Raw genomic sequence first — 14155 nt, 5'->3', positions numbered from 1 at the left:
GGAATCAACGAAATTGCATTGAATCGACTTCTCGATCTTGATAGCGCAATTCGTTTCATTTCGCTTATCTTTATTAGATCGATTAGAGCCGTGTCGATCAGTAATAAAAACCTGTGAAATAGCATTTCGTGTCCGAATGGTACATGGGAATTGCTCTAAGGAGTTGGAGTTAAATATCTTCAATAAATGTTGTCTCATAACGGACGGGAAATATTTGACGTTTTCTGGCTTCAATTCGTGCAAAATCGAAATTGCAAATGCAATGGAAAAAACACCGCAATCTCTACCATTCAATTGTTGTTGAACTTTCGGAAATTCAACATTTTCCAGATTGTAGAAAGGGAATAATTTAGCAAGGAACGTTTTATGATTTGGATGTAATACTTTTCTATTGAGTGAATCGTAAATATAAATCTTTTGGGTATCGAAATAACTACATACCCAATGACCACCTTCATTTGTAGAAAAAGTTTCGCAACTGTGCAAAATCTGAATATGTTCTTTCTCTAAAGATTTTGCAGAAATCAAGTGAGGAATCTGTACTTTCCACGTATTTTCCATCTCAAAATTAGGGTTAGCAATCTTGAGAAGTTCAGCAAATCGATCGATGTGCCGATCCTCTATTAAACCTCCACGAGTTATAACTTCTTCAAAGCTCAATCTGAACTCATTAGCCATCTTGATTTCGAATGATTGAGTAAAGGAAAGGAAAGAAAGAAATTAAAAATGTTTTTATATTTTATTGAAACACATTCAAGAAATTCAACAATGAAACAAATGAATATCGGAGTATTGAAGATCCCTGTTATCAGAAAATCGTAAATCGTTTTCAAGTATGAAACTTTAGACGTTGTATAACAACGTTGATTAATATCAGGAGTACAAAATCTGTTTATTTTGGCGCACTGCGGCCTATAAGTCTGCACACAGCAGCTTTTTATTTTGGCGCACTGCGGCCTATTACTAAGCGCACAGCAGCTTAAAATTTTTAACAGATTTTGCGATGACACACTTGCGTGGCACGCCTTTGCTTCCAGAAGTCGAATGGCCTCAACCTGCAAAAAATATCACAAGTCAAATATATGATAAAGAAAAAAGTTAATAATAACGTATTATTTGCTAAAAAAAAGACAGCATCACATGCTTAGGATCAATCACGCACTAGATTTAAGGATGGAATTGCATTTTGACCACAGACGCTAACTTCAAGTGTCGAATGGGATTATGTAACTATGAGAAAAACGATTTTTATGAATTGTTTTTTTTTTTCGAAATTGTAGAAAATTTTATACTTTACATCAGTAAGTGCGATACGGACGCAATTCCCGAGCGATGAGCGATGCGCGACGAGTGACAGTCAATGAGCGCTCTGCTTTTCTAGACGTCACATCCGTCACGAGCCCCTCATTGGCTATCTCTCGATCGCTCATCGCTCACAGTGTGCAGAAGCCATTACGCTAATGGTTCTTGCCAGGAAACGAAACTATTGAATCATCAGATTTTGACAAAATATATACGATCCGGTAACCACGAGTGCTATCACACCCGGAATGGCCCCCTAATTTTAAATTTATAGTTTTGGGCACGAGATTCTTATTTTATTTTATTTTTTATTAACAAATTAGTGAAAAAACGCATTTTTTTTGGTTTTTCGCTTAAAATGAAAACCAATAGAGCTATGGAAAAGCAAGTATATGAGACAAAATGTATAGAATACAAATGCGAAGAGAATGAACCCTGAATTAACGACCTAATTGTTAATAATTAGCGGAAAAAAACCTGAATAAATTGCGTTTTTTTTCAAAAATTCATACCGTTACTATTCTTGAAGCTGGATCTTTCTTTTTTGCACGATGGTTGGTATTGATAGATACTTCCTCTATGCAAAATCTAGAAGGTGTAGGATAATTAGTTTTTTAGTTAATCAACACAGAAATTTGATTTGAAGTACAATTTCTATCAACAAAACTGGATACTGTGGAAGTCGTCCAATTTCAATTTATAAAACTGATTTTTGAAGGAGAAGTGTCCAACTACAGAATGTTAATCGTCGTTTTTCGTCTAAATATTGAAAAATAGCCGAAAAGTAGACCCAAATATGAGCAAGAGCAGCCGAGCGAAAACCTCTTATCGACCTCCACCACTCTAGGCCAAGCAAATAAAGATTTTTTTTGACAAAAATAGTAGCGAATAACTACTGGTGCCATCTCACGCGAAACAACCCCCAGGACCTAACTGCACGAAATTGAACTCGAAATTCCCATTTTCATTTTTTTTTATAAACAATTATTAAGTGCAAAAAATCGCATTATTTTTTTTTTGCTAATAAAAGGAAAACCGATGGAGCAATGCCAATGGTTCCAACGGAGTAAATGTAGAGAACTAAAATACAAAGAGGATGAGACTTGGAAAACCCCAATTGGTTAATTATTAAGGAAGTTGAAGCGATATATATAGGATATCATACAAAAAATACATTAGATTTTATATTTCCAAATTAATGAATTGAAAATTTACGTGAATCTTCTTGAATAGCGCTTAATTATGTGTGAAAAATTTGGAGAGGTTTCACCGCCTAGTAATCGAGATATTCATTGTTGAAAATGACAAGGTTAAACATGGGCTCTTATGGAAGCTTTCAAAAAATTGCAAACTTAAACAATAAATATCTCAATTTCACGACGGTGAATCATCGGCCTATCCCGCCAGAAGTTTAATACTGTCTTAAGCTTTCTGTTTCAAAAATTTTAATGTGCAAAGTTGGAAAATAGTTTTAATATAAGATACGCTTCAACCTCCTTAAAGGAGAAAACTCATGAAAACCAAAAATTCGTAACGGAGCCATTTTTTGAGTTACCCTTCGCGAAAAAGTCCATATTGATAGGTACTTTCTGTGTGCAAAACCCAGACACTTTAAGTTAATTAGTTTCTGCGTAATTACAGTCAGAAATTTTTTGTACCATATTTCACAGTGAGGCTCGATGTTCTGGAGGTAATCCGATTTCAATTTATCAAACAGATTTCGAAAGTAGAAGACTTTAGGTATAAAACATCAATCTTCGTTTTCTGTTTCAATACTGAAAAATAGGTGAAAATTGCACGTAAACATGAGCGATAACGGCCGAGCGCACGAAGATGGTCGAGTGGTGGGGGTCGAACAGCAGTCACAAGGAACAAGGAAGGCGCTCAGCACGCTGGTATTACTATATTCGCATTACTGCTGTTGTTTTCCTACCTCCACTACTTGACTATGTATATAGTCAGCGCGCGAGAGAATTCTCGCGCGCTCGGCCGCTTTCGCTCATGTTTCCGCGCAATTTTCACCGATTTTTCAACATTGACACGAAAAATGAAGATTGAGATTTCATAGCTGAACAACACATCCCCTTTAAAAATCGGTTTGATGAATTGAAATTGAACGACTTTGGTGGCTCATACACATTCAATAATATTGCACTTTCAAGTTTGTACGGCGTGTGGGGCGCCATAAATTTAAGGCCCGTTACACACTGTCAATAATATTGCACAGTAATATTGCACAATAAGTTTGTATGGTGTGTAGTGCGCCATAAATTTAAGATAGCTCAAACTTTTGTTCAATGATTGCGCAATATTTCAATACTACATCTACACATTTAATAATATTGTGCAATCACCTATATTGCGCAATATTATTGACCGTGTGGAGCAGGCTTAAGCTCGCTCAAACTTCCAGTTTTGCTGAAAAAAATAGTACTCCAAACTTCTGAGAACAATAAACATCTGGCAGCGTTTATATTTAGCACATAGGAAGTATCTATTAAAAACTAAATATCCAACAGCGTCTAGATTTTGCACCTATAGAAAGAATCTATCTATCAACACCTACCATTGTGCAAAAAAAAGATCCAACTTCAAGAATTTACATTTTTACAATACAAAAAACCATAACAGTATGTTTTTTCACTAATTTGTTAATAAAACTTTTAAAAACATTGTGGACTTACTTTTTTGTTGAATTTTCGCCGGCTTCGTAGATTTGCTATATAAGAGCACTGCGCTGAAACAGAAACCACAACGATTTTTAACCATTAAAAATACAAGTAAAGAATATGCTGTGAACATAAGAATAAAACTTACCTTTTTTTCAATGAACGAGTTTATTTTAGTAGAGAAGAGATTGAGACGTTGATGCAATGTGCGTCAACAGGCACATAAACAGTGTTCATAAATTTGACAGTCTGGATGGCAAGAGGGGTATAGGAGGGGTAGGGACTAGGTTGGCCGAAAATGGCCGTCGTCACCATTTCCGGTCGGCCGAAGTCACTAGCCGAAAAAAATGATGTAAGATAGTTGTAGATACAAGGTACAGATGTCGCAATAAGCGTTTTCGTCGATATATATACATAAGACACATATCCGAGACTTGTTTTCGCAGCTGCACGTCATGTTGACGTGTGAGGTTATGATCCCCAAGGTGCTGTTCTGTACAGAGTGTATTTCAATCAAAAATCAAAATGTTTAGTAAGTGGATTATCAGTGACGTGAATAATTGGTGTTCAATAATAATAATAACAACAAAACAACAACAATTGTAATAATGATGGTGATAATGATGATGATGATGATAATTATTTACAATAAAAACGTGTATATAATAAATCGAGTTCTTGTAATAATTTATTTTGAAAAATCTTTCTCCTCTCATCTGAATGGAAATATTGAGCGATGTACAGATAATAGTTTTTCTGTAAGGAATGCCAGAAAATCGTTTTTGAGGGATCAGCAGCTCGCATTGTGGTTAGATATCATTATATTGTCCAGTCATTTATGTATGAAATTTCGATGTAAAAAAGAAAAATAAAAGGTGAAATGGGTGGATATGTTAAAACAAAAATATTTTCTTATAAAACTATGTTCATAGTTCATATCGCTTTCCCTAATACGATCTATTAATTAATCAACTTCATGATCCATATTTTTATAGATTCGAGAATAGTGGAGCGTTGAAAAAATTTGCAACGATATGTTTTTATTGCTTTTTCACTTCAAATTTGGTTATAATTCGTTCATGATATTTTTCTTATCACCACCAATGGTTTATCGTATCTGCTGTATGAATTTATCCGCTTGCACGTAAACATGGATGCTAAAAGACGTTTGACCACGCTTTTTGATATGACTCACGATTTATATATATTATAAGTTTTGTTCGCATGATTCTAAAATAGCGTGTTGTGGTGTAGTCGTCAACGTAACGGGTTCGCAGTTCGAAGGTTACGGGGTCGAGGTTCACTCGTAATCAATTTTTTTTTCAATCCATATGACCCAGGAAATGTTCAGTGCTTTGGATGTCAAATCGGAGCTAAAAAGAATTGGAAGGAAACATGGTTGTCGAGGAAGGCTCAATCTCGGGTGACTTGACTACACATTCCATAGCAAATGAGCATCGTAATGCAGTGGTCAGCGTTGCAGGATTGTAATTTGAGGGTCCCGAGATCGGGATTCATCTAGAATGTGACTTCCAATCTATTTCTCTTTCTCTTTTTAATCAATTTTTTTTGCTGCCCTATGCTGGCAATACAGCAGCACTGCATGTTGGTCAAAATGTAAATTTCTCAAATTTATTACATACAATTTAAAAAAAGGAAAAGTGTGTCCAATTTTACTAACTCTTCACGATAGTCAAACATTGTGAAAAACTTAGTTATAAGTTTAAGAAAATGATTGCCAGCGATAGCACAGAGAATCAGAATAAAAATGGATCATAACCGACGCAGGAGGATAGCAAAAATGAGCAGGAAAACGACAATAAATCAAACAATTTTTTGTTTATTATAAATATTTAAAATATTCAACTTTTTAAACATTTTTTATATTTAACATAAAACATCATTATATTTTTGATAATTAACTTCTTGAATTTTTTTTAATTTTAATCAACTTTTCGAAATTTTTTCATTTTTATTATTAATCGATATCAATTTTTTTCATTATCGGTCAATGGCCCATGGTCATAATGGCTGAGCCCAATGCGCCGTCCGCGGTACGGATTAGAGATCTGATACAACGTATCAACTAAACGGGCCATCGCATTGCGATGTGCGCGTTCGTGGTATGCCCACCTCTGCTGTCGACCTAAAAAAAAAGAGAAAGATTAAGCACATCCTTATTAAACAGAAAAAACAAATAGCATGCAAATGAAAAAAGAAACGAAAGAAGAACAGAGAAAAAGAAAAAGAGAGAAAATGTGGAGCACAAGAAAAAAGCAAGCATAAAATTGATGAAAAAAAGGCGAGAAAAATAAAGCGAAAAAAAAAATTTCAGAATATGAAAAAGCGATTATTGATGAAGAGAGATAGAAAAAGGAAGTGAAGCACACGAATCGAAAAAATGAAAAAAATACAAAAGGAGAAGATGAAGGAAGAGAAAGAGGAGATGGAAATGAAAAAAGCAAGAATAGAATTGTGAACAAATGAAAACGAAAGGAGCACAGAGAGAAAGAGAAAAAGAAAGAAAAGGTGAAAACATAAAATGATGAACAAAGGGCAAGAAAAATGATTAAATTCAACGAATAGCAATGAAAAAAGCGGAAAAAAGCACAGAGAAAAGCAGAGAAAAAGGGGAGCACATAAAGAAAAACAAGCATAAAAAAAGGCAGGAAAAATGATTCAAGCTAAAAAAGCAAGATTCCAGGAAATGAAAAAAGAAATATGAACAACGTGGTTATTAATAAAGAGAGAGAGAGAGAAAGAGGAGATAGAGCACATGAATTGAAAAAGAGAATGAAAAGATCAAGAAATGAAGCACATGATTATAAATATTGAAAAAAGAGAACGAAGGAAGTCAGAGAAATAAATCAGTATAAAAAAGAGAAAAAGTGAAGGATAAGAAAAAGAGAAACGCGAGCACAGAATTTTGAAATAGGCAGGAAAAATGATTACAGCGAAAGAAAGATTTCAAGAATTGAAGAAAGAAAGGATGAAGCATGTCATATTGTCAAAGTAACAGAAAGAGGAAATGTAGCACACAATCTTGGAAAAAAAGAAGAAGCAAAAGTAAAAGGGATAGATAAAAAAAGAGAGAAAATAGAAGTAATTTTTAAAATTCACCTCCTCGGCGTGGCCCAACTCGATTCACTGGCGGTCGCTGTCCACCTGTAGGTTGTCGCTGGCGCCTATTCTGACCACGCTGGTCCATCGGCTCACACTGGCGCTGATTATTTGGCGGAGGCTGATCAGGGGGCAGCTGTCGCCTATTTTCCAGAGCATCAGGCTGTGGAGATGGAGGAGGCCGCTGTCCTGGGGGCAGTGGGTAGTCGCTCTCGATTTGTGCCTCATTGTGGATTATGTCACCTGGTCCCCGTTGGTCTCGGTTGTAATCATGAAGCGCTGAAACAAAAATGATGTTAGAAGGTTGTAATTCAGTTTTGCTACAAAACTTTTTTAATAGTCTACTGCTAGAAAAGTTTCGTAGCAAAACTGAGTTACATTCTGGCTTCACGCCAATAATTATGGAACACAGTTTGTTTGTTCCGTGACACGTTTAACTTGGACACTGACTTGGATGTAACACTGTTAACGTTGTCAGCGTACGTCCAAGTTAAACATGCTCATACTCACTAAACGTCACGAAAAAAACAAACTGTGTAGATTGTTTTTTCTGTAATAGTCAGTGAGTATGAGCACGTTTAATTTGGACGTAACGCTGTTGTAGCGTCCAAGTTAGACGTGCTCGTACTCACTGAATATCACGGAAAAAACAAACTGTTTTTTCCGTAATGTTCAGTGAGTATGAACGCGTTTAACTTTAACGCTGACGCGGACATAACGCTATTAACGTTGTTAGCGTCCAAGTTAAACGCGGCATGCTCATACTCACTGAACATCACGGAAAAAACAACTAAAAAAAAATAATATCAAAAACTCACCCATATCGATGTCGTCCAGTATGACCTAAAACATAAAGAAAAAACACCTTCGTTATTATTTATAACTATGAAATGAAAAATGAGTATATTGTGTAGTACTTACGTCGTCCCCTTGTACAGCCATTGTTGTAGTCACCGCGTCGTTTTGATTTTCATTTGCTTTGCGGTATCTTGCCGCGCGTGGCGTTGACCATGAACCATATATTTACGGAGATCTCCATCTTCAAGATATTTACCAACCATGCGATAGTATATCATGAAGACGTTCAGTCGGTAACGATTTCATATTAAACAAAACTCGCATTGAATGAAATGTCAATTAGATCCATTTCGAAAATCATTCTGTTAATTCTTGAATGAATGAATGAATATTACGAAAGTCGTTAATTTCTTTTTGCATAAATTATTTGAGAGGAAACAGAGAAGTGCAAAAATCGCTAGCGCTGTCACACTTGCGCTCCAAATTGGCGATCCACACTAAGCATGCAACGCCTAGCGGATTTTTCTTGAACTGCTGTTGGAGTGCAAAGCAGACAACCTGTCACATAATATTAATGTCGTTAAGTGGTTTTTGGAGCAGTTATCAGCAAAAATGTATGTATTCATAAATTTGTCGGAGTTTTAAATACGACTGGTCCATGTTTCCAATGCTAAATCATGCACAACTGTCAAAATTGCACTCCAATAGCGCTATTTTTCCGAGGGACACGAGCGCCGCCATCGGTAGTGTAGATCGCCAATATTTCACACACGACCTCAAACGTACATGAATTTTTTAAGATTGGAGACTACGTTTACACGAAATTATTACGTGAATCCTACTAACTCAATCATCTTATCAGAATATTTCGGGAATCGTTCAAAACCTAATGAATAAATTTTTTTCGTTTTAATTTTTTTGTTTGTTTGTAATTATTCTCGTTTGTATTTTATTCCGTTTGTAATTTTTTTCGTTTGTAATTTTTTTCTTTGCATTTTTTTCGTTTGTGATTTTTTTCTTTGTCTGTTTTTGTGATTCTAATTTTAGCAAAAATTCACTCTGACAACTTTGCATCTGAATCGGTAATTTTTCATCGGCGGGTAATTTGTTCATGCTCGTAATTTTCCGAATGCTTCTGTATTATTGTTTTGTTCATAATTTTTTGCTACTTATTTTTTTTTCATTTGTAATTTCTTTGTCCTTCATTTTTTTTATAATATCATTATGTTTGTAATTTTTTTCATTCGTCATCCGATGTACTTGTCACTTTTACTTTTATTATTTGACAACGTTTTGTTCCTTTCGAACTAAACGTTTTTCATGCATTATCATGATTCAGCAAGTTTATTTTATTCATTACGTTTGAAATAGTTTTTTTATAACTTTTATCGTAATTGCTCATTTGAAGCAAGTTCCGAGAGATTCTTCTAAAATCATCGTGCATTGGTTTTTTTTGATAGTTTCTATAGGGTTAATTTTTTTATGACAATTATTCATACATTATAATAGGACAATTATTCATACATTATGTTTAATCAATATTTGATGAGGACAATTGTGCAAAGATCTCTACATGAGTAACACGTAGGGGTTTCACTGAGATTACTGTCCAGGTGACATAAATGTACGTGTCTCCAATTTTTTCTCTCAGCATTCATGCTGTTTTTTTGGGATATCGTGAACCTAAACCTGAATATAGAAGACCGATGGAGTTTATACCTTCATACCCACCGCCATCAATGCAATGTGAAATGATAAGATAATATTACAGGTAGATTGCATTGGAATGTCGAATTTGTAATTAGATTCGCTCATTATCGTAGGATGTCGACCGTACTCCACTGTGCAATACTCATTACCGTACCAGCAACTGATGAGCGCGGTGTTACTAGGGTGCGACAAATACGTTTCTGCTTAATTCAAATTTTCATGTGTTTTTGACTATAAAATTTGAATATTGAATAAATATAGTTGTGTGCTCTTAAAAAATAACAATACGAAACTGCTCTGTAAATGGGTGAGTACTATATTTTAAACCATCGTTTGAAAGTATCGGCATCTCTTCTTTCTGTATATAACAGAGAAAAGAAAAATCTTCCTTTCTTTCAGATGCCCAGAAACAAAATCCATCATGGAATGGTGACCAAAACCAACAAGATTCATCACGGATTGGTGACCAAAAATCAACCTCGTCAGTCAAAGTAGATAACAAACAAGGTTATATGATATCTTGAAATATATTTAATAATTAGTAGTATATACGATCTTGTATTATATAATTAACTCATAGTATCTTATTTTTCAGTTGAGCAAGTCAGACCACCACGATGGAAGCGTGCAGGAAAAAAATGCCGAAAAAACGAAGAAGATGCTCAAAAACGACTCCAATACTTATTAAAACAATTATCGACTCCTCGTCGCTATAATTGAAAAAAGCTAACATGTAGATCTCATTCAAGGTTTAAAAAGAATAAAAAATGAGTAAAATTAGTTGAAACCCATAAATAACATGTTTTTTATTCTTAAATATTGAGATTGTGTCCTTAAATAACTATAGGACTCCAGAGACCAAAACACTCAATCTTCTTTCAAAATAACGATATTGATCGATTGAAACAATGAAATCAAACTCAAGCAGAATCAGTTTTAAAAAAAAATCATTTTATTACATTTAAGTTGTTTTAGGTATTTACAAACACACACATACACATACACACGCACGCGGGCATATTTTATTTCGAATTGTTTTACTTTGTTGGAATTAAAGTGAAAACTCTGCGAGATTATCAATTTAGTCTTTTTTATGAAAGGATTCAAAAATTTATATACTTGCATTCCACCAAAAATGAAAAAAAATGATTTCCACGATGCTGAAGTTTGCAACGTTGGAGTCCAACGAAATGAACAAAAAAAAAACGTTTTTAATTCATCAATTATTTATTTCACGAATCATTGCTGCAGCTTGAAATGTGACGAATTGGAAATTCGGCAGGGAACAAAAACTTCAGCGCCATTGATTTCCTCAGATTTGCTTTGCCAATAGCAAGCACTTTTGAATAATCTGTAATGTGGCTGCAAATTCAGCGCTTTTCTCCAACGTATCAAGCAATCCATCAACGTCCCCATAAAATTCTCCTCCAAATCTTGACGAGTCAGATCAGTAACTTCTAGTCAGCAAGAATACTGCTTTTGGGATTTTTAATCAATTCAATGATTTCGAGAAACAAAGCTGCAAAAATATGAAATTATAAATATTTAAGAAAAAATATGGCTATCGAGAATTTTGAAGAAACTAGTCTTTCAAATCCAAAATTACAATAATTTTCATCATCGACTAATTCATATTCTATCAAAAAATAAAAATTGTCATTAAACCAAAAGATTTTAAAAGCGACAGACTTGAATGCAACGTTCATATCAACATTGTGATCGTAGAAAATCACTCCGTGTCGGTTTGAGTTCAGAAAAGTTAGCAGAAAATTGTGCACGTTTCCACTGTAATCTACCAATGTCAAAAAATCGAATTGAAGCTTGAATGAACAAAAATCAATTGACTGTAGAATTTTTATTCAAATCGTTTCTACTAATTATACTGATATTGAATATACTGAGTATTAAACATAACGCTGAATGAGTTTATCGGTCTAGTGTTTTAAACCATAAACTTCCCCTAGGGAAAAAAAAGGTTGGGACAAGTACATTGATGGTCCCTCGTTTGCTGATAATTCCACCCATAAAAAAAACTTTAAACAAAATTTTTTTTTAATTGTAAAAAAAAATTATTTCATAAAAAAAATACAGAACAATTCGAAAAAAATTTTACAAATCTTGAAAAAACGTTATGTTAAAAAAAAACTAATCTGCATCTATTTTTTAAAGTGTCAAAAGAATCAAATAACAAGTAAAAAATAATAAACCGAAAAATCGCGCTTGAAATCATTTTGGAAACCGATGCCTCATTCTTCTTATGAGATTCGAACAGCTAAATCAACTGAAAAAAATTCCATCTAATTTACGTGCGGCATTAAAATTTATTATATTAATTCGAGGCCAAGTATTTTCTAATGAATTGAAAAAAGTTACCATTTGAATTACGTGCAGCACTAAAATTTGTGATATCAATCGGTGGACAAGTATTTTATTAGTAACTCCAAATTTTGACATTATTGAATTGTTCTAAGAAGCTTTCAAATCCAAAAGAATCACATGCAAGCTAGTCATTTCTTACTCTATGGTGGCAGAGACTTATAAGAAAATCGATTCTTCTCAGACTTTCAGGATCCTCTGGTATTATTCACAAAATTCGACGTCGATTGGATCGATACAAATTATGTTTAAATATGTGTTAAAAGTACTTGTCCGGCCCATCACTTTCCGTTTAAATTGTTTATCCAAATAAAAGTCAGAGCTTGTCTAGAACTGATGGATCACAAGCATTCATGCAGAGGGAATTGAGAGAATTATCTTCAAGTAATTTTTACTTAATTGCACTAATTTAATAAAAAACGGAAACAAATTATTCCGCAATATAGAAGGGATATTATTGTGCATCGATAAATGAAAAAAATTGTACATAATGTATATGTTTACATTCGATTTTTACGGGCAATTTTTACTTCCCACTTATTCTTCCAGCGAACGAGTTCCATTCGGAATAAGAACTAACCTATACTATTATTAAAAACATAAAATTAATAATGAATCGCATTTCAACAAACTTTTAACGAGATTCTGCCGTGCCATTTCGTTTTTTTATGATTGATTCTTTATTGAATGAATAGTGATGGGCCGGACAAGTACTTTTAACACATATTTAAACATAATTTGTATCGATCCAATCGACGTCGAATTTTGTGAATAATACCAGAGGATCCTGAAAGTCTGAGAAGAATCGATTTTCTTATAAGTCTCTGCCACCATAGAGTAAGAAATGACTAGCTTGCATGTGATTCTTTTGGATTTGAAAGCTTCTTAGAACAATTCAATAATGTCAAAATTTGGAGTTACTAATAAAATACTTGTCCACCGATTGATATCACAAATTTTAGTGCTGCACGTAATTCAAATGGTAACTTTTTTCAATTCATTAGAAAATACTTGGCCTCGAATTAATATAATAAATTTTAATGCCGCACGTAAATTAGATGGAATTTTTTTCAGTTGATTTAGCTGTTCGAATCTCATAAGAAGAATGAGGCATCGGTTTCCAAAATGATTTCAAGCGCGATTTTTCGGTTTATTATTTTTTACTTGTTATTTGATTCTTTTGACACTTTAAAAAATAGATGCAGATTAGTTTTTTTTTAACATAACGTTTTTTCAAGATTTGTAAAATTTTTTTCGAATTGTTCTGTATTTTTTTTATGAAATAATTTTTTTTTACAATTAAAAAAAAATTTTGTTTAAAGTTTTTTTTATGGGTGGAATTATCAGCAAACGAGGGACCATCAATGTACTTGTCCCAACCTTTTTTTTCCCTAGGGGAAGTTTATGGTTTGATATCACGTCTTTTTTCTCAAAAGATCCTTATTTATGTTCAGATGACTATAAGATTTTAGTTTAAATATCTATGAATTGTTTACAATTTTCGGCGTATAACGTTGGTTTTCTCGAAAAAAGACCTATTTTTCGTCGACATTATACTGAAAATATTTCGATAGAGGTTTATTCTTGGACTTTGGTGATTTTTCTCCTTGTCTTCTAATATGTTTCGTCCATTGGGAACTCAAGAGCATGGAGCAATGCTTGTTGCGGGCCGAGATATGATTTTCGGCTGATAACGTTAGGAAAAATAAAGGAAAAGAGGAAAGATAGATCAAATTCAAGACACAACAAATCCAACGGAATTGGCCCTTTTTAAATGTTGCTTTTGCATTCTGAATCTAGACATTTTCGTGTCATTCAAAACGTGTCCCCGATGAAATATATTTCCAAAGTTTGCAAGTGACCGCTGAGATCCAATTATCTACAGTTTGATAGTTGCTGAAAAAAGGCACCCGGAAACATTTATTATGTCAGAACTCAAAGAAGCAAAAAAAACTGAGCGTACTTAATTCAACAGGAGCAACGGAATTCAAAGACGTTTAAGGTATCTGCATTGGTTTTGGAGAAAAACAATTTCAGGAGAATTCAGGAATGAATTTAAAAGTTTAAAAACTCAGAATAAAATAGAAAACGGAAAATTTAGGAATTTAGAAAAGCTGAAGACGTTTGTGATGAATTTTTGAGATTACATGTTACGGTTGGAGTAAAAAATTTAAATGATT

The 14155-nt window shown here is 33.8% G+C and overlaps 1 protein-coding gene and 1 long non-coding RNA gene across 2 annotated transcripts; both read right to left on the bottom strand.

Annotated features, from left to right (window-relative positions):
• Window positions 1-792: 792 nt before the first annotated feature.
• Window positions 793-3069, bottom strand: LOC122418652 (uncharacterized). Its single transcript, XR_006262568.1, has 3 exons — window positions 2961-3069; window positions 1815-1890; window positions 793-1055 (listed from the first exon to the last, which is right to left on the bottom strand). It is a non-coding gene; the product is annotated as an uncharacterized lncRNA (long non-coding RNA).
• Window positions 3070-5898: 2829 nt separating this feature from the next.
• On the bottom strand, window positions 5899-7970 carry LOC122418651 (protein kinase C-like). The gene is made up of 3 exons (XM_043432907.1): window positions 7910-7970; window positions 7092-7370; window positions 5899-6117 (listed from the first exon to the last, which is right to left on the bottom strand). The coding sequence occupies exons 1-3, from the start codon at window positions 7911-7913 to the stop codon at window positions 5960-5962; spliced, it is 441 nt and encodes a 146-aa protein (XP_043288842.1). The 5' UTR covers window positions 7914-7970; the 3' UTR covers window positions 5899-5959.
• Between the last annotated feature and the right edge of the window lie 6185 nt (window positions 7971-14155).

This window comes from Venturia canescens, unplaced genomic scaffold, assembly GCF_019457755.1.
Source record: "Venturia canescens isolate UGA unplaced genomic scaffold, ASM1945775v1 PGA_scaffold_25__1_contigs__length_108098, whole genome shotgun sequence".
Taxonomy (NCBI): Eukaryota; Metazoa; Arthropoda; class Insecta; order Hymenoptera; family Ichneumonidae; genus Venturia; species Venturia canescens.
The sequence above is the reverse complement of the archived record's forward strand: the minus strand, read 5'-3'. Positions and strand labels throughout refer to the sequence as shown.

Excerpts from the sequence above, each read along its gene's own strand:
- LOC122418651 (XM_043432907.1), bottom strand. Across the intron at positions 6,118-7,091 it reads AGTTGGGCCACGCCGAGGAG|GTCGACAGCAGAGGTGGGCA; the intron begins GTGAATTTTAAA and ends CTTTTTTTTTAG.